Source organism: Coffea eugenioides, chromosome 11, assembly GCF_003713205.1.
Source record: "Coffea eugenioides isolate CCC68of chromosome 11, Ceug_1.0, whole genome shotgun sequence".
Taxonomy (NCBI): Eukaryota; Viridiplantae; Streptophyta; class Magnoliopsida; order Gentianales; family Rubiaceae; genus Coffea; species Coffea eugenioides.
The window spans coordinates 43,763,556-43,784,125 of record NC_040045.1 but is presented as its reverse complement, the minus strand read 5'-3'; the positions used below and the strand labels follow the sequence as shown (position 1 = coordinate 43,784,125).

The 20,570-nt window shown below is 37.6% G+C and overlaps 3 protein-coding genes and 1 pseudogene across 9 annotated transcripts; all 4 read left to right on the top strand.

Annotated features, from left to right (window-relative positions):
• The first annotated feature begins 185 nt into the window (after window positions 1-185).
• On the top strand, window positions 186-3,360 carry LOC113754106 (serine carboxypeptidase-like 46). The gene is made up of 10 exons (XM_027298446.1): window positions 186-496; window positions 574-678; window positions 766-861; window positions 942-1,034; window positions 1,247-1,332; window positions 1,430-1,717; window positions 1,915-2,048; window positions 2,195-2,287; window positions 2,527-2,644; window positions 2,716-3,360. Exons 1-10 carry the CDS (start codon window positions 250-252, stop codon window positions 2,893-2,895), a joined length of 1,440 nt encoding a protein of 479 aa, XP_027154247.1. The 5' UTR covers window positions 186-249; the 3' UTR covers window positions 2,896-3,360.
• On the top strand, window positions 2,943-5,958 carry LOC113752655 (annotated as a pseudogene).
• A 389-nt stretch (window positions 5,959-6,347) lies between these two features.
• On the top strand, window positions 6,348-10,092 carry LOC113753264 (SNF1-related protein kinase regulatory subunit gamma-1-like). Of its 2 annotated transcripts, none has more exons than XM_027297368.1 (6): window positions 6,348-6,760; window positions 7,445-7,618; window positions 7,727-8,169; window positions 8,489-8,755; window positions 8,850-9,022; window positions 9,220-10,092. In XM_027297368.1, the coding sequence occupies exons 2-6, from the start codon at window positions 7,459-7,461 to the stop codon at window positions 9,497-9,499; spliced, it is 1,323 nt and encodes a 440-aa protein (XP_027153169.1). In that variant the 5' UTR covers window positions 6,348-6,760; window positions 7,445-7,458; the 3' UTR covers window positions 9,500-10,092. The 2 variants fall into 2 exon arrangements, with proteins under 2 accessions (XP_027153169.1, XP_027153168.1); XM_027297367.1 differs by having other exon boundaries at window positions 6,349-6,760; window positions 7,413-7,618.
• Window positions 10,093-13,684: 3,592 nt separating this feature from the next.
• Window positions 13,685-19,721, top strand: LOC113753882 (protein IQ-DOMAIN 31-like). 6 transcript variants are annotated; one of them, XM_027298149.1, is made up of 8 exons: window positions 13,685-13,714; window positions 13,926-13,983; window positions 14,889-15,023; window positions 15,717-16,013; window positions 16,747-16,947; window positions 17,191-17,268; window positions 17,695-18,805; window positions 19,373-19,721. In XM_027298149.1, exons 3-8 carry the CDS (start codon window positions 14,934-14,936, stop codon window positions 19,408-19,410), a joined length of 1,815 nt encoding a protein of 604 aa, XP_027153950.1. In that variant the 5' UTR covers window positions 13,685-13,714; window positions 13,926-13,983; window positions 14,889-14,933; the 3' UTR covers window positions 19,411-19,721. The 6 variants fall into 6 exon arrangements, with proteins under 6 accessions (XP_027153950.1, XP_027153955.1, XP_027153954.1 ...); XM_027298154.1 differs by having other exon boundaries at window positions 13,689-13,714; window positions 17,695-18,751; window positions 19,379-19,721; XM_027298153.1 differs by having other exon boundaries at window positions 13,689-13,714; window positions 17,695-18,751.
• The last annotated feature ends 849 nt before the right edge of the window (window positions 19,722-20,570 follow it).

Sequence of the window (20,570 nt, the reverse complement as noted above, 5' to 3'; positions counted from 1 at the left end):
AGTAGAATGCAAGAATTTTAATGATCACCAGTTTCAAGAAACAACACATGAGCTTTTGCATGCCGCTATTATTATAAGTTATTAGGGACTAAGAGTTTGACTGGAAGACTTACCGTGACGTTCTTTTGAAATAAAGTAAGATGCTTGATCTGATTGAATAAAAGAACCTGACCGCTATAAGAACTTGTAAAGCCTAAACAGGAAGCTGAATTTTCCCACTTCTTCCACTCTCTCCCTCCTAGTCCCAGTATGAATACCGTGAAAAAGGTTCTTTTGTTCTTAGTCTTGGGCAGTTTCTCTGCATTTTTGACAATTGGCAGATCAACTGCTGAGCTGATAACTTCTCTCCCTGGACAGCCTTCTAATGTTACCTTCAAGCAATATTCAGGTTACATTGTTACAGATGCTCAACATGGCCGAGCTCTTTTCTATTATTTCGTCAAAGCTGATTCAGGAAATCCGCTCTCACATCCCCTGACAGTATGGCTAAATGGCGGTAATGCCAACAACTGTATCATTTCTTTCATTTTCTATACTTTTTTTTCCCTGTTAATGTGCTTTGCTTCAGTTTAGGCCCTGGTTGTTCTTCTCTTGGATTTGGTGCATTCATGGAAAATGGTCCTTTTCAGCCTGGAAATGCAGGCCTCCTGTTAAGAAATAAGTATTCATGGAATTCAGGTACTGGTGTAATGGTTGATTGATTGCATGTAAGCCCATTTCTGAAACTGGATTACAGAAATTGACCTGATCTTCAAAACTGAACAGCATCAAACATGTTGTATGTGGAATCACCTATTGGAGTTGGGTTTTCATACTCAAACACAAGTTCAGACTACATCAATTGGAATGATACAACAACTGGTAATCAATGCTGGTTCATCTTTTAGTTGTCTCAGTAAGTAGAGTGTTGCTTTTGAATGTTTCAACAAACTTTTTTACAGCTTGGGATAATCTGCAATTTCTCTTGAACTGGTTCAAGGAATTCCCTCAACACAGAGATTCGGATCTGTACTTAACTGGGGAGAGTTATGCAGGTAAAATTTCACTCATTATTCTTCTTTAACTGAATTGGCTTTATTCCGGGTTTGGTTGGATCAATTGTCATTTCTACCAATAATAATAATAATAATAATGGTTATGCAAGAATTTAGAGCATTTTTGTGTTAGTGAAATTTGAAATAGCCGATGTGTGAAATGCATAACATTCTGATTAGCAGGATGATATATCTGCTCAAAATGGTTTCAGGTCACTATATACCACAGCTTGCAATGCTGTTGCTAGAGTACAACAGACAACTGAATAACAAACCTATCAAGCTCAAAGGAATTGCAGTAATTTTTCAATTCACTATCTTTATCAAATGCAGATTCATGAGAAGTTGCAACCAATTAATTAATGTACAAATTTCTCTCTTCCTATGTATTGCAGCTGGGAAATCCACTGCTAGACAGCGAGATCAGCATTGATGCTAGTGAATTCCTTTGGTCACATGGAGTAATTTCTGATGACATGCTTGCAATGAAGAAAACAGTCTGTAATGACTCGAGGTACTTTGTGGAGAGAATCCATAAAAATCTATCCAAGGATTGCCTGGATATGTATGGAACCATGAGAGAGGAGGTTGGAAATGATACTGATCCTGGCGATCTTATCATGCCTCCATGTTTATCCCCGACTACACAATCAACTTTTCTGGGAGGTCCTGCTGATGCAAAGGTACATGAAGTCTATCAAGTTGTTCTCGTTGGTTGAACAACTTTTGCTTTAGAAAAGTTTTAGGCTAAAGTACCTGAATTTCAAGCAGTTTTTTCAGAAACATGATTAGTTTGTAAATTAACTCCACTAAGTTGAAGCAAAGGAGAACAGAACCTATAGGCTGATGGTTGCTAATAAGAGTTTGAGTTTATTGATAGGTTGCAAAGAAAATTGCAGTTGGTGATCCCTGTCTAGGTGATAGGATATATGCATACCTCAACAAACCTGGAGTTCAGAAAGCTTTACATATCAAAACAACTCGATTTCCAGCTGTCTGGGACTTTTGTTCAGGGTCCAGTCTCTTCTCTCTCTCTCTCTCTTACACACACACACACACAGATACACATACCCACACACACACACTCCCAGGATATGGACAAACACAAGAAGTCGACTGCATGTTTTGTCATCCTGTGAGCTAAAATTGTGATCTTGCAGGCCGCTGGACTACCAAGCTGATAATATGGCTGCTAACATCATACCTCTCTTGTCAGGGATTCTTAGAGAGAACATCCGCATTCTACTTTTCAGGTTGGTTTATCCTGTCTCATTTTGCTACCAGTTTCAAGCTTGAGTTCTCATGATTTGATGTAGTATCTAATACTACTAACATTTAGACTTCAGATGCCGTCTACCAAAATTACCTCTAACCAAAACTACGTACACATCACATTTGCCAATTAATGTTTCAAGTATGCTTGCAGTTTACATTTTATTCTTAATTAATTACTACTTTAATCTAAGCTTCAATTAACATTTCTTGTGACCAGTGGAGATCAAGACTCAAAAATCCCACTAACACAGACAAGGAAAATTGCAAATTGGTTGGCCAAAGATCTAGAGCTGACAGCTTTTGGGAGATATGGTCCTTGGTATGATGGCTTGCAGGTACAAGTGAAATAATTATGGCAAACCTGCCCATTTTACAACTGAATTTCGTAATTCAAGTTCTTCTGCAGGTTGGGGGCTGGAGTCAATCATTTGGTGGATTAGAGAAGAGTAAAAACAATACACACTTGACATATGCTACCGTTAAGGGAGCAGCTCATGAAGTCCCCTTCACTTCTCCCTCCCAAGCTCTCACACTCTTCAAAGCATTTCTAAGTGGACATCCTCCCCCAAGAACCAGTAATGTTTGAGTCGAAAATTGCTGGGTTGAGTGCTGTGCTGTAGGTTGCTATTCAAGATGGAAGCTTTTGCTTCGGATTTTAACTTACCAAGTCAGCTAAATGTGCAGTTTCGCTGTGATGATACGGCATGCAGAGCAACGAACATGAATAATACTACGCTGCTCCAATCAGAAGATTGAAGAAAATTGTTGCAACAACAATAATGTATGCTATCGTCTTCAGGGGATGCCAAATAACAAATGCATTCAAAACCTAGTAACTTGTATATGATAGCTGTTGAATTCAAACCAACGGCCCCAATTTCTGGCCCCTTGTATCCTCACCCTGTTACGAGGTTCGCAATATCGGGCAAGTCGTAACTGAAACGGAGGGACCAGTACGACACCAATCCTCGAATCGCGGATATTACCATATCCACGACGACTCGCTCTAACTCGACCGATATTGGTCGATTCGAATCTGTGATGCATGATATCAGCCGATATATCCGAATCAACTAGGAGTCGACTCGGATATATTTTTAAATTGTGCATTTTTTGGTATTTTCTAATTTTAATAAATTTTCAAAATTTTTGGAAACTTTCATGTGTCATAACGTGCGTATCACCCGATATTCAACCGATATGTCGCGACGGATATGGAACAACCAAGACCACGATGCGACCGCGACCCGCGATGGCGAACCATGTTGTTACCTATGCATCATGCATGGTGGAGGGGGGTTGAAGTTGCATGTTGTTTCGTAACTAAATTCTACTTCACATAAGGGATCTATGTAAAAGAAGCCAGGCAAGCTTTCCACAGGGTTAAACTATTTTATGAACTGTTCAGCTCTAAAGGAACTAGTACAATAGTAACTCCAAAAAGAAGAGTACCAGATATAAATATAATAGCATATGTACACGAAAAGGATTTAACTTTCTGTATGACGTCCCCTAACTTCAGTAAAGATCACCAAGGAAGTAATCATAGGCTAGCTGTTTTGACAACACTACTTGGTTACAGAAGGGCGTTCCGGATTTTGAATGCTATTATCAGCTATAGAGCTGCTGTTCACTGAAACTTGGTGGCTCTGATCAAAGAAGCCGAAACTTTTGAACAATTATCAAAGATAAATTGATGCAAAGTACATAATCTCCACTTGTAACAAAAGTTCAGACTACTCTAACTGGAATGACACAACAACTGGTATTCATAGACCAATCGGTGACAGTTCATTTCTTTTTATAGCAGTCAGTAGCGCATTGCCTCTAAATGTTTGAGCAAATTTTGGTATTTACAGCCTCGGATAATCTACAATTTCTCATCAACTGGTTGAAGATATTCCCCGCGTACAGAGACTCAGATTTGTACTTCACAGGGGAGAGTTATGCAGGTAAATTTCCATTTGTTATTCTTCTATACGCACTAAATTATGTGGCTTCTTTGTCAGTCACAGTATCTTGCGTAGGTTAGTTTGCTACATGGATAAAAAGACGAACTAATTATGCAATAAATCAAGGGCTGCTCAGGCAAGTAAAACTCTAAACCGACAATTTTTCAAAGCTGAATTCATTCTGGTTAAGGGAAGTCATTACTGCACATGCATAGTTAACAGGGTAGATATAAAATTCCAATTTGTGTAGCTATTGAAACTAGTATTATCATCGTGATAATTTGGAATTAAAATGCCTACTCATAATGGTTTCAGGCCACTACATACCACAACTTGTGAAGTTGTTGCTAGAGTACAACAGACCAATCAATCTCAGAGCCATCGCAGTACTGATTTTTTGTTATAACTCTCTATCTTCATCAGCTGAATCCCCATAAGAAGTTACAGTAGATAAATTGATGCACAAAATTCTCTCTGCTTACATAATGCAGTTGGGAAAACCGCTTCTAGAATTGAGATAAGCATTGATGCTACTGAGTTCCTGTGGTCACATCACATGGCGTCATTTCTGATGAAATGCTTGCTATAAAGAGAACAGTATGCAATGATTCAAGGTACATGCTGGAGTACACCCATAAGAACTTATCCAAGGAATGCCAGGTTAGTGATGCAAAATTGGAAATGGAGAGGGGATCCGGCACTGATCCTGGCGACTCGCTCTTGCTTTATTGTTCATCCCCTAGTACGCAATCAGTTTTTATGGGAGATCTTGCTCATGCAAAGCTAAGAATCGTTGAGAAGAAAACGGAAGCTGGTGATCCCTGTCTTGCTGACAGAATATATGCATACCTGAGTAATCCTGGAGTTCAGAAAGCTTTACATGTCAAAACGACTCAACTCCAAGCTGCCTGGACCTTTTGTTCAGAGTTCAACCTTTCTCTCTCTCTCTCTCTGTGTGATCTCCAGACACACACAAACACAAGAATCAAGGTGTGGTCTATACATATCATAGTTTAGTTCCATGTATCTTCGCATTCCGTGAGCAAAAGTTGTGATTTTGCAGGCTGCTGGACTACCAGAGTGATAATATAGCCACTAACATCATTCCTCTATTGTCACAAATTCTTTAATGTTTAATGTGGAAGCTCACTAATGAGCTAGAAATTTACATTGTGGAAGCTCACTCTTAATCTTTAATGTTTCCATAGCTTCAATTAATAGTACATTTGTTCTTCAGTGGAGATCAAGATTCAAAAATCCCACTGACGCAGACAAGAAAAATTGCAAATTTGTTGGCCAAAGAACTAGAGCTCACAGCTTTTGGGGGATATGGTCCTTGGTACGATGGATTGCAGGTAAAAATGCAATGATTACTCCATGGAAACATTTTTCAGAATCTCAATGTTCTACATTGGAAGAATCATAACTCAGGAGTGGCCTTCTCCTCCAAGTTGGTGGCCGGAGCCAATCATTTGGTCGAATTACCAGAAATAGAAACACTACCCATTTGACATTTGCAACAGTTAAGGGTGCAGCACATGAAGTGCCCTTCACTTCTCCATCCCAAGCTCTCACATTCTTCAAAGCGCTTCTTCTCCGGAGACTTCCTCCACCCAAAGTCAGAAATAATTGATATAGAGCTGTTAGAATGTGAGTTTGGCGGATTTGGATGGATCATGATCGGATTACAAGTGTAATTGGATTAATCTATTATTCCCGCTCAATTGTTGGATCAAAATGGATAAGAGTCGTGATTGTATTAATTTTTTCTCCTACATCTTCTTTGACAAGAAAAAATAGTACTCTATATCTATATCATTGTAATAAAAGTTTAATAGATAACAACGAGTTAGTGAACAAATCATTTTATCTAAAAAAAAGAAAAATAAAATTCAAAAAGAAGACAAATAAAAATTGCGTGATGTGACAAAAAAAAAAAATGGTAGTCAAGACAAGTTTCAAATGATGTCGCTACATACGTATAGGATGGTTTAGCTATCACACAAAAGGTCAATGACACAATAATTGAAGAGTATGCAAAGTGGAGGGAGAAGGAGAAGGAATACAGGCTGGTTTGAAAGAAGAGGAGAAAAGAATAGGCAAAATTTAGAAAATTGTCATTGGATTGGTGGTGGTGATCCAAAGTCACTTAACACTCGCTAATAATTGGCCGTTGTGCCTCTCTATCTAAAACCAGAAAAGAGCCGAGAAAAGGAATCGCCGACTCTATACTGCAGAGGAGAGAGACCACTTCAAAGGAAAGAATAAGCCTCCAAACAGGAGAACTGACTATGGGTTGGGGGGGAGGGGGGGTTGCTGGGGGCTTAGTTTCCTGACACGTATATAGTGGTTACACATGGCACCGCCTTCTTCCTCCACATAGAATCTTCAATAACAAACTCTCTTCACTCTTCACAAGGGACGCTCCAGAAACAAAGATCTTGGGAAAAGGTATCACAAGCCCCTTCTGATCTTTGCAAGTCAAGAGGTGCTACACAGGTAACATTTTCTTGCTGCTGAGGCGAGAACCTACTGCTGCATCTCCTGAATTTTAACAGCAAAAACTGCTATTCCTCGAGTTTGGTATGCTATGTTTTCTAAGGTGTTTCTTGGTTAAGCAATCTTTCTGCTTATTGTTGGTCGGTCAGTGGAAAATATCAACCCAAGAAGTAGTTGAATTTGTAAGAAGTAAAGAAATGCTAGAAGAACGCCAAAAATACAGCTATAAATGGGAAGAAACGCGCAGGAAGAGCCCCCATAGCGCTAGAAAAGTAGAAATTCCACGCTGCCCCATGATGAATAGGCCTTTAGGAAACTCAATGTGCAATCTAGTCCAATGGATTGTAAAGCATTGGCTCACACTAATGACGGCCATCTCATTGCTGACGCGCCCAAGTTACTGTTAGAATTTGACGAGCTTTTAGAATCTGATCATGATAAGTAGTTTTTACTCCGTTTTGTTGTGATATATAATGCATCAATTGGTTTTGCCTGAAAATCTAGCATTGAATTGTGCAAATTGAACAACTGAAGAACCTGCGATCCACATGTTTACTATCAATTCTAACCGGGTTTTTGAGCTTCTAAGATTGTTTGATTCAAATGCTGTACATGATTTTCATTTTTGTCATTTGCTTTGCTTGATATGCAGAAATAGCACGTCAATTTTTCCTTGGTTTATAGATATTTAGATAAACATGGCACAAGCATCAAAAGGCCCAAAATCTACAAGTTACGATGCTTACTTTGAGAATGTCCAAAGCAGAAAAATGTTACCTCAATCGTTACAGGAGACTCTAACGGCTGCATTTGCAAGAATTCCAGTTTCATCTTTTCCAGAAGTTCCTGGCGGCAAAGGTAACAGGAAGGAATCTTTCATTTCGCCAGCTTCTCACTTAATGTATCATCTATGGTTTTCTTGTTCAAACACATAATGTTCAATGGCTTCTTGCAACGTACCTGTAGTGATTGAGATCCCAGCAGACACATCTATTGGAGATGCTGTGAGAGTTTTATCAGAAAGCAACATCATGTCAGCTCCTGTGAGAAACCCTGATATTGAATATACAACAGATTGGAGAGAAACATACTTGGGAATCATAGATTACGCCGCCATTGTGCTTTGGGTGCTAGAGACAGCAGGAGTTGCAGCAGCTGCCTTATCAGCTGGTTCTGCAGCTGCTACCGGGGTAGGTGCTGGTGCTGCAGGCACACTTGGAGCAATAGCACTAGGTGCAACTGGTCCTGCTGCAATTGCAGGCCTAACTGTTGCTGCTGTTGGAGCAGCTGTTGCAGGTGGTCTGAGTGCAGAGAAAGGGATGGCAAAAGATGCTCCCACTGCAGCTGATAAGTTGGGCGAGGATTTCTACAAAGTTATCCTTCAAGAAGAACCATTCAAGTCAACCACAGTAAGTGAGCATATAGGAGTGGAAGGTCTCATTAACATACTTTTATGCTTCTTAATCTCAAAACAATTTCAATCTGCTTTTCACAGCCACCATGTTTCAGCTATTTTATGAATTATCTTTGCACATACTTATCAAATCCCTATCACAGTACACACTTATCAAATCCCTTTATACATCCTGGAGAGGTTATTGAAATGTTAAATGTTGTTGATTTGAACTTTGGAACAATAAATATATCTGTGATAATAAGAAATTTGTTGTGGCCCAAACTTCTAGTCTTAATGGATGAATATGTCACCTTAATGTTGTTCATTTACAGGTGAAATCCATCCTGAAATCTTATCGCTGGGCACCTTTCATTCCTGTTGCAACAGATAGTTCAATGTTGAGTGTCTTGTTGCTTCTCTCAAAGTACAGGCTGAGAAACGTACCTGTTATTGAAACAGGAAATTCATCCATCAGAAACTTCATAACTCAATCTGCTGTAATCCATGGTCTAGAGAGATGCAAGGGAAGGGATTGGTTTGACTGCATATCCGCAAATCCAATATCTAAGTTGGGACTTCCTTTCATGACACCAGATGAGGTGAGATAAATTAGATATCCAATTCACGTATCAGTGATAAGAGTGTGTGCAACAAGTTAAACATAAAAAGTGGTTGGCATTTTATCTGGGTCAGGTTGTTAGCGTCCAAAGTGATGAACTGATTCTAGAAGCATTTAAAAAGATGAAAGATAACCAAATTGGTGGACTTCCTGTTGTTGAGGGACCAAAAAAGCAGATCGTTGGCAGTGTGAGCATAAGAGACATCAGATTCTTGTTGCTTAAGCCTGAACTTTTCTCCAGTTTCAGGTAAAAGAAAATTTTACTACCTCAAAATGGTTAAGTGTTTTATATTGTCTACTAATCTTTGCGGCGTCAAGATTTTCCCATTAATCAACGTCCATGGTTCCTACCAGATCATAATTGCATTTTATTGGCCACTAGATTATAAACTCACCACAAACAGGCCTTTTTTCATATCTATTTCACTGAGGATATTTTCACAGGGTGCTCACTGTGAAGGATTTCATGAACACCATTGCTTCAGCAATCCCTCATACAGGCAAGGTCATCAGGCCGTTAACATGCAAGCCTGATGAAACTCTTGGCAGTGTGATACATGCGCTTGCTTCCAACTCAGTCCACAGGATCTATGTGGTAGGTGACGACAATGGAGTCACTGGTGTAATCACACTGAGAGATGTGATCTCTTGCTTTATCTTTGAACCGCCAAACTTCTTCGATAACTACTTCGGATTTGCGGCACAAGAAATGTTGGGCTATTGATGTCTTTGCTAGCGAAATATGTAACATTTGTTTGAGTAGACAGTCTTTTGACAGTTCTGTTCAAAATCAGGCCTCATCTCTATAATTTACATGCTATTGTCTTCATATCACTCCCCTATCGTACTGGAGGGTGGAAATTTTTCCAGTTGCCTTTTGCTCATTATATCCCTGATTCTTTCCACACCCTTCCACTTTGCTAGTCCAGCGTATATGTTGGATAGAATAACGAAGGGAAAAGAATTATCTGGCTCTAAAGTTGAAAGCTTTCTAGAAATCTCTTCGCCCAGCTCAAAATCTGCATGCTGTTCACAAGCTCCAATCAAGGACCAAAGCGCAGCGTAGACAGAGCTGAACAAGCAGTTAATAAGCTTGTGACGGATTTCAAACTTGGGAAAATATTCTCGGAGAGCATTTTCCTGAAAAAGAGGAAAGCTTCAGCTTCTTGTCCCAGCTGCGAAAACCCACTGATCATAGAATTCCATGTTGCTGAATCTGGCATCAACTGGTTATCTTTACAAAAAGCTCAATTGTAAGCTCACTTTGATCATTGAACACCATTGCTGCTATCATTGAATTCCACGATATTAAGCTCCTACCGGGTATTCTATTGCTCAGTCTAGCTTTTATGAAAGCTTTATTAATCTATTGGAACTGCATGGAATATTTTGTATAATCTTGTTAACATTCAGTGTCGCTCGCAAATTCACATTTTCACTCGCGATCCTCACCCTTCTCGCACTTGCTCTTACACAAAAACCCATCAATATGGGGATTCAAATGCAAGAAATAGCAAGAATATGGGGATTATGTATAGGGGTGGGCAAAATTATCCACTAACCCGAAATTCCGTCATATCCGATCCGATCCGATTTGAAAATTAGGATAACCGATTTTTATTATTTGATAGGGTTAAAAGAGCGTCGGGTACCCGCTAAGATGCGGGGCGGTTTAGGGTCACAAAAATAAAAACCCGCGGATATCCGATCCGCCCCGCATATATTTTTTTTTATTTTTATGTTTATGTTTATATACAAACTATAAAATAATAAGTTAGAACTAAATAAGTAATTTTATTGAACAAATTGCATTACAAATATGAGAGACTATAGTTTATTTACAAGATTCATTTGTAGAGGTCATGATCTTATATTTTATAGAAAAAGTTTAATTAATGTGGAACATATATATTAAAAATTGTACTACTTATTTCAAACATTTATTGATTTTGAATTCTTTTAATTTTTTCATTTATTTTATATTCTCTTCACATGCTTGTTTCTTGGTCGGAAACCTTTTTTTAGAAAAAAAAATTTATTAAATTTTAGATAAATGCGTAAAATATAAAATTAAATTAATATAAATTATTTTTTAAAAAAAAATTAAATGATAAATGGGGCGAGACGGGTACCCGCTGGATAGGGTAAGGGTCAGAAAATAGCTGACCCGTAAAGTGCAGGTCGGATCAGCCAAATGATAAATGGGGCGGGTATTCGACCCGCGCCCACCCCTAATTATGTAATTGGGGGAACGATGATTATTAAGGACGCTAATGGGGCAATTCCCAAAACAAGACCCTCGAACATAACTATTGAGAAGCCACTATTGACAAAGAATAGCAGCTGATAATAACCAATTCCTTTTACCCAACTTTTGTACTCCCTTGCTTTTGCAACAAAAGGGTCTTTCTTTTATCTCTTATGAGTGTACTGAACAAATACTAAATTGCGCTACTATTTTTTTTTTAAATGATATTTGATTATATTGATTTCAAAAGCTATATAATTGCAAGCAAAAACTCGAGTTAACATTATAATCAATGTACTTGATACTGAGGAAACATGATTTCCTCATCTAGTGTGATGTTTAAAGTATAAGTGTAAATTTTAGTTATCATTTTTAACTAAACAAAAGGATTAGATTTGAAACAACTCTCTTAATTGAATAATATCTTCCATCAAAGTAAATCCTAAAATGTGGGATTTTCTAAAATTACTTTCGATTTTTTTTTGAATCTGATAGTGAAAAAACACACTTGTTAAACGCGTTGTTGTTTCCTCAAAAGACGCATCATGCTTTTTTTTAAAAAAAACCTTACATTCACTAAAAAGCGTTACGAAGTCGTTTGGATACCAATATTATTTCAAATAATATTTCGCTTCCATAATAAACACATTTTCCAACTCACCTTTTTATATTTCCAACCAACTTTTTATCTCATATACATCACATCACAAAAAGTGCTACAGTAATTATTCTAAATAATATTTCAAATAACACTCTATCCAAACAAACACGTTGTTTCTTTCAGAACTTCCACTATTTAGGAACTCTATTCGAAGAGCACCACTATTTGGAAGTTCCCTCCAATTTATTCATCTGTTTTAAGTTCTTCCACCCCAAAAAAAAAAAAAAAAATAAAATAAAATCATCCTTGTCAATCATGGGCTCCATCATTCATGTTTTAGGGTGCGTGACTAACACTGGAGAAACAACAAAACAACTACACAAAGTCCACACTGTGCCTAGAATAATATTAGCCCAATGAAGGGTATTATTGTTTGGGCCTCGGATCAATGGGCTCAGCACTAGATCTGTACAGCATCACGCCTGCAACCAAAGGCCAGATCTGGAAGAAATGCATGTGTAAACGAAATAGGAAGCAGCCCGGAAGGAAATACTCCCGTATCCCACTTTGACAGGTCTGGGTTTTTTTCTTGACACAGTTTAAAAAAAAAATTAGTTAACTTTGTTAGAAGAATAAATTTAACTCACTATCTTCCTAAATTTCATTATATTACATAGAGTATGACTAATTAACTTTACATTAAATAAGTTAAGTTATACTCAATAACAACCTACATTAAATAAGAACATTTTAGAAAAATTACAAATTAACTATATTATTCAATTGAAAAGTTAACTACATTTTAACAGATGGATGAAAAAGGAAAAGAGCAAACATATTCTTGGTTAGTTGAATTTTCTTGAACTTATCAAAAGGAAAAGGGGGCAGTTAAATCTTCTAGAAATGCTTATAGTAATAATTTATTACTAGTGACTTAAAAGACATGCATCAATTGGCTAACAAAAGTCCAGTCGTTTCGACAAAAAATAAATAAATAAATTGGCTAACAAAAGTAACAAAGCCAGTAAACCACCACTTACTTAACATCTGCACTATTAAGTTTCCCAGGGTCCAATCCAGGTTGGGCTAGAAATTAGAAAGCCCCGTTACCACTGAGCATTCCCCTAACTTAACTTCTCTTGGTAGCTGTCGATTTCAGACAAAGAAATCCATTATTTTGGGAATTACCCAAGATAAGCATAGATGATGATAGAAAAAATTAGAAGACCACGGTCTCTCCATATTTTTGCTCAAAATATGGTCCTATATGTCTAATTTCATTTTCTTTAACCCCACCTTTTAATTATCCTTAATTAATAATCACCAACCAAAAAAGACCCGCCATGTATTTATTGTGGCAGATCTTTCTTTGTTAATCATCTCAATTAAAACAATGACAGTGCATAGGAAGGAGGCATATAAAACACTTTATTGCAATTAAGCTTATTTCGGTTTAAGGGTTCGGTTTGACCATATATATTTGTTTGCCTTCAAGATAAATTTGCATAGGTTCCTATGGAACTAATTCAAATGACACTAATAGTCACTATATTTTAGTCAAGAACTCTTCTCACAAAAATTTTGGAAAAAATATAAAAGGGCTCTGCAAAGTTTACTTCATTAATAACCAAAATAAAAAAAAGTAATGTGCTTTTATATAAAGTAAATAACTAATACTAATAAAACAATTTATACACTCAACCCAAGAGAAACAAATTAAAAAGGGTTTGTTATGTATAATCACAAATGCATTGTGATTTACTCATTTTTTGGAATTAGAGGTTGTTTTGAAGGAGATAAATTGCCCTTTGCTTCTCACGCATTAAGTGCGCGCAAGGGATGCCGTAATTACTCATTGCATAAGGGGACAAAATAGTAAAATACATGACATGAGGGACCAAAGACGGATAGGTGAAAATATAAGGGACTAAAATGAGATTAGAACTACACATACGGTACTAAAAGTAAAATTTCCAAAACATGCGATACCAAAATTCAGGTGATATCAAAACAGAGTAGAGAAGGGACTGAGGGAGTACAGAGCAGAGTGAAGCAACGATAAAAGAACAAAAATGGCGAAGTTTTGCTAGGTACTTTCTTCAATCATGTGAAATAAACTATCTGAAAAATCTCCACAACCACATCCTTTGAAGTTTCAACTAAACCTCCCCTACCCATTTTTAGATCTCTGTTTCTCTATAATCACCATTTCTCTTTTTATTTTATATAATAAGTTATCTTGTTTTTCCTTTTTGCTAAAAATGTTGTCTTTTTTTTTTTCTTTCCTTTTTCTTTGACAAGTTTCGGGACTTTTTGATTTAAGGGATTTGCAAGTGGGATAACATCCTGTATTATTCAGGTAAGTTTTAGATCCTACACACCTTTAATTAACACTGCAGTACTTGATTTTTCTTTCTCTTTTATTGTTTCTTTTGAGTTTTTGGAGAAACTTCAGTAGGATGCTTTCTTGAGCTGCTTTCTAAACGGGTTTGTTGCTGCTTGAGTAATATATTTGTTTGTTTGTTCTAGTTAGCGTTGTCTTTTGTCGTACTTAGCTACTCAGCGGGGTTGGTGGTTGTTCGGGTTGGGGGTGGGGAGCGACCAAGGGAGGAGGGGCTGGTATTTTGCATATTCTTTTTAGCTCATTTAAATTTGTTCTCGTGTGCCCGATTGTTTGGTGCACATACAAGATATAAGAAAAGATATCAATTTGTTGTGTGACAAATATAAAGCTTATGTAAAAGCTGAAATTTTGCTCTTGTGCTGTGGGTGCGTGTTTTCTGTGACTTGAGGATTGATTCAAAGCAAGTCCAGTAGAATGAAGGGAAAAAAAAGGTCCAATAGAATGAACACTTCTAGCTCTTGAGTTTAAGGGATTTGTGCTTTTGTCTATCTGGCATCAAACAAATCAATGTTCTTGTCGGAACTTGATCCGACATTGTAAATAGTGGCAATCATCAATTATCTTTCTTTCTGTTTGATTTTTGTGATGATTAATTAATGGAAACTAAGTTGATAAATCTCTCCTTGCTAACCAATATTCTATTAATTTTAGTGGATACCTTCTCATTGTGGTCAGTTGATGAATTTAGCATTCAATTATGAGGAAGACAACATTTAACTTGCAATGCCGGCCTTTTGGGTCAGTACAAGTAGAATAATATGCTTACATCAACATGATAGTTTTGCTTCTGATTCCAATCATTGGATTGTACGTGCTTCTGTTAGCTCATTAATGAGGTTCTACAATGCCAAATGTTGCAGGCTTTTGACTAAATTTTGCAGGTTGTAGAATACAGCGGTTTAAAAATGGGAAAATCTCCTGGAAAATGGATCAAATCTGTTCTATTTGGGAAGAAGTCATCCAAATCCAATTTGTCCAAAGGAAAAGACATTACAGTAAGTGTTCAACAACATTGTTCCTTGTCCTCTTCAATGGTTGTTAGTCTTCTCCTTGCCCTCCTATCTCTTTGTCTGACACCCTTGCACAGATAGAAGTATGTACAAGCTGATACATCCATACAGCAACTGTTACCGTATTCCTGCTTGCTTGTGGCATCCCCCGATGTATATGTTACAGGAAATAGGTGTCTAATGTCTTGTTTATGCTATTGGACAGTTGTTTGTGACAGTCTAGTTTATGCTATCGGACAGTTGTTGATGACACCTATCATCTATTTAGTTTTTTTGATAGGCTTAGCTGACCAATTTTATTTTTTAAGAACGCGCCAAAAGGGGAAATCAATAGAGGGATTCACTCATACGGATGCTCTACCCTTTGGGCTTTATCTCAAGCATCAAGTTGTGATAGTTGTGTAAAGTCATTGTTTTGAAAGGAAGATGCTTTACTTGGAGACCTGATGCTTTACTTGAAGCTTTTGATTTCTTTGAAGTACTTTGGCTTGATCAAATTGTTATGCCAGACCTTATGTTTACAGAGCATCAAAGTCTCTGTGTTATTAATTCAGTTATCTAAGTGCTGCCTTTTCAGCTTGTGGTTGGGTGCCGTTTTACTAAACCTCTGGCATAATAAAAAGTCGTATCTACAACTCAGAAGCCTGTACTTATACCTTTTATGTTTTTTCTTTGAAGAAATCTTCAACTGAAAAAGCATCACTTGTTTCGGACAAGGAACCACCTTCCAAATTAGCCGTGGAGCCATTTTCAATTTCTGAACCGGTTCCTTGTCCTAGTGCCACCACTGGCAAAGGCCCAGAACCTGAAAAGGAAGAGGCTCCGAGGTTGCCAAGCATTGGTTTGATTTTGTCTTCACCAAAGCTAGATGGAGATGCACAAACAGCCACAGATGTTGATCCACCTCAAGATTCTGAGAGAATGAGGCTTGACCAAGCTGCTACAAAGGCACAAGCTGCTTTTAGGGGTTACTTGGTATCTTCCTCTTGGTGGAATTCTTACTGAGCTTCTTATACTTAATTATGTGTAAACAAACAAGCTTATTGAACTATCATTTAATTTATAATTCATAATAGGTGACCACATTGCATAAGTTTTTCTGATGCTGCTAGTCATGAGCTCATGGATAGAATGTCGAACTTAATGAACCTCTAGAAGGTGGAATATATGACTTAGAGCTTGATGATATATTGTATATGTTGGTCTATTTCATTTATTGAAATATCTGATCGGATCATTTTTATTGACCAAAATATGATGGGCCTGAATGCCGCTGATAACTGATTGGGAATGTTTATAGAGGACGGAGACATAGAAATGCTCCATTCATTTTGTCCTATGCTTTTGACTTTGAGTAGTTATTCCACATCCTACTCTTCCACCTATGCCTTCACTCCTCAGTGATATATTTTTTTTAATACAAAATAAAGAAAGTGACCTTTGGATGAGAATTTTTGGATACCTTTGGATGAGAATTTTTATCCAATTTATCGATACAATGTGTCACTGAGCTGATTACTAATTTGCACATATTTCTTTATTAAACTACAGGTGACTCGCTTATTAGTCTTGGCTAAAATATACATCTTTTTTCTCTGAATAGATATCCATACTGCTTTAGCCCTATTTTGTTTGCATCCTGTCATGTATAAATATGTACATTTTTGGATGGATGTTTCACCCCTGCTGATGCTCGGTCTGTTTGAAGGCTCGCCGGGCATTTCGAGCACTTGATGGCATCATAAGGCTACAAGCATTTATTCGTGGTCACTTAGTCAGGAGGCAGGCTGTTTCCACATTGCAGTATGTACAGAGCATTGTTAAGTTACAAGCTTTTGTTCGAGGCCAGATTGTTAGATGTTCTGATATTGGCATTAAAGTGCGCGCTAAGTCAACTGTGGAAGAAAAGGTAATCTGTTAATTGATTTGTGTATGGTTTTTCTCTTGAACTAGAGTATTTGACATGATAAGGAACCATCAGAAAAACATGGCATTTTCCAATCACATGAACTTTAGTTCTGATTCAAATAGCTGTATTTGACAAGCACAGAGGTTGGAATTTAATACAGTAATTAGTTAATGTGCATTCCAGTCCATCTACCTGTTAGCTTATATTTGTTCAGTGTGGTTGATGTTTTCATGTACCAAACAGGATGCCAAATATTTGGAACCGAGTGAAAACACATATAATCAAGCAGAAGAATTGTTGAAGAATGGTTTTGTTGCTGAGGTAAGTAAAATGTATCATAGCTTCTGCAGATTGATTCTTTCCTGCTGCTGCATTTGAGAAGGCCCAAGTTTTGGAATTTCTAGTGCAAAATTTGCAACCGTAAGATGGAGAGAAGTCATCTTGGAAAGTTAAATATAATATTTAGAAGCATTCCCTCCTATCTCTGTTTCAGCATAAGGGCAATTAGTTGATGTGGAGAGACCTGAATTTTTTTACTTATTCTTAAGTGAATTATACAAACATTTCTTGTTCTTTTTAAGCATAACCTCTACGGTGCATGACCAAAAGAGAGTAATTTTCTTGGTGCTTAAAAACAACTATTGAATGTTCATGTGTCATTAGATTTCTGTCTTATTCTATTCTTTTTGTGTGACATGCATTATATTCAAAGATATTGTATCTCATCACGTATTCGACAACTTTCAGCTACTCTCTCTGTCAGCCTCTGCGATGCCTATAAGTCTACAATGTGGTGTGGAGGAACCAGATTCAGCATGGCATTGGCTTCTTCGGTGGACATCAATACGCATATGGGAACCAAAATCTGAGCTGAAAAAGATTGCTGGTTCAAAGCATCGGAGAGCTGAAATAGGGCAAACCAGGGCAAAGCGCGGTACAGGGAGATTGCACTCTGGCACAGTTCACATTAGCTCAAGTCATAGTATGACTGAGTCAGATAAACAAAAAAGCAATCCAACGAGGACTTCAAATCACTCCACCAATTCTGCTCAGTGTTATCCTCAGAATGAGGTTGAGAAGGTTAAGCGTAATCTGAAGAAAATTTCTGACTCCCAAAGAGATGCTTCCATCGAGAAAGAGGTTGATACTGAGAAACAAGGACTAACTCATGGAAATGGATCGAATCAACCAGCTCATGAGCTATCAGAACACAGTACTGATACTCAATCTGATAAACTGCAAGCAGACTTGGAAGGGGATGTACTGAAACAAACTGATCAGGCAACATCTGCAGATCTTCCAGATAGGCATGACACAGTTGATGAGTTATGTGATTGTCCTGTATCTAACACTGATGGGCAACCTAAAATTTTTGGTGAGGAAAATGAGAATATTCTGGTTGTGGATAAGAATTTTAAGGATGATCTATCTGGCGATGAGAACCATAAAGTTAGCAAGAGAAGAGCTTCTTTACCTCCAATGCATGACGATCAAGATGCAGCTGTCCCTAGTGTCATAAAGTCTAAGGATGATCAAAATGGCAATGAGAACTACAAGTTTAACAAGAGAAGAGCTTCTTTACCCGCAAAGCATGATGAACAAGATGTAGGCATAACTAATGAAACAAAGGTCCCCAGTTACATGGCAGCAACTGAGTCTGCCAAGGCTAAGGCACGAGGTCAAGTCTCGCCGAGGTTTGGACAAGATGCATACGAGAAGAATGGTCTACCTAGGCGCTACTCGTTGCCTTCTTCTACCAATGTGAAGCTGACTTCATCTCCACGAGTACAGAGTCTTGTTCAAGGTAGTGGAAAAGGAGGAATCAAAATTGACAGATCTCTTTCATCTTCCAGAGATGGTAATATTTAAAGATGCTTTCATTTGGTTTAAAAAAGAAAAAAAAAACACAGCTTAAATATGATGGCCTTTTGAGCATATATTAGTATCACTAAAATTTGTCTGCACTTTTGAAATGCTTTTGAAGTCTATTAAATAGCAATTGTCTAAATACGATTTTATAAAGTTGAAAATTCTGTTTGAAAATTTTCCCCTAACTCGTGAAATTTACTTGGATGTAAAACATTCACAGCTGAATTAGTTTTGTGTCGAAAATTTAGTAATAATCAGCATCTTGAATTTGTTTCAAGCACCTGTTCTTCACGTCTGGCTTTGTTTATTCTTCCATCTGATTCAAATGTTTATTGTGATTTTCACTCAGGAACGTCTTTGCTTACCGTTCCTTAACATGTTGTTTTCCTGAATGGACTTGAACTTTCTTCATGCACTGCTTAACTGCTCTTAATCATGCTACTAGCATCTTTTAATCTGTTGTAATTCTCACCCCCATAGTTACTGTCATAGGATTCTTATGGGCCTTTTGGTTTTATGATGCTGCTCTTGCATTCTGATATATGGTCTTTTTTAGTTTCAGGTAAGTTGATTCAAGCAGAATGGAAGAGGTAAATACAGCAGGAAGTAGTTTACGTGAAGTTGCCAGAGTATAGTAGGTGAAACACAGTTACTGGCTATAGTGATTCTCTGTTTTGTGCATGCTACTTTAATGTAAGTTGGTCACTGTACAACATGGATGACAATGGACAAAAGAAGTGCATGGAGCGCAAAAATTGTCTTTTCTGGTATCGTCGAGTTTTTGGAAGGATTGATTAGTTATGTAGGCTTTTGGTTGATGGATTTTTGGAGGTTTTGAGGACATGTTATGGGAAAATGTCTGGATAATTTTTGCCATATTCACGGGTAGCATGAAGTTTTGTAGAGTTCTGAATTGCCATTTTACCACCTTGTTTTTAACTTGGCATCCAAGTCTTCGCCTTCACCATGAACCGTATGGTGGGAGTTAACGTTAATGGCGCGGGATATGAATGGCAAATTGAAAGCATTGGAAGGCTAAAACTAATAAAACCAGCGTATGCCTTCTTCCGCCTAGAATGGGAATGCATTAGATTGCCAACTTTTGCAGGCCGAAGCTAGCACTATACTAGCATACTACGTCAGGCAGCATTGAGGATCAGGCATGCCCGGGAGTTCCCCCCAAACACTTCAGTGAATTGATAGGTGCTCTCCATCTTTTAATTTGATGAATGATACTCAGCGAAGTGTTTGAGGCAGCTCTAGGGAAGACCTAAATTGTGGTTCTTGTTTCAGTTGCTTGATAACGTAATGCTGGCAATATTCATATTGATTTCTATCCTCCTTTTCTCTTGTAAATTGTTGCTATCCTTTTGTCTGAAAAGCAAAACCTGATCAAAATTCAGGATATAAAGTAGTAGCCGCTGAACCTACCCTCATCTGTGGGAAAAATTTAGTGAAGGAAAGCGGTGAATCAGAGTTTGACGACAATTCACTAATGCAGGTGATTGTGGCCTGCTACGTTTCCGCATAAGTTGTCCTCTACTCCTCATTTCTGTCCTTGTTTTTGCATTTGGTTCCCTTTTAATCATTTCTTCCAAGTTGCAATGCATTGAAAAATTTACGTTACCCCGAAAATTTTCGGGTCAGAAAAAAGGTTGATGCTTAGGATTACGAACATTATCGTTTGATTTTGTTGGGGGAGAGACACAAAAGTTGGAAAAGCCAAAGCAGTAGCGAACGATAGACAGAGACGG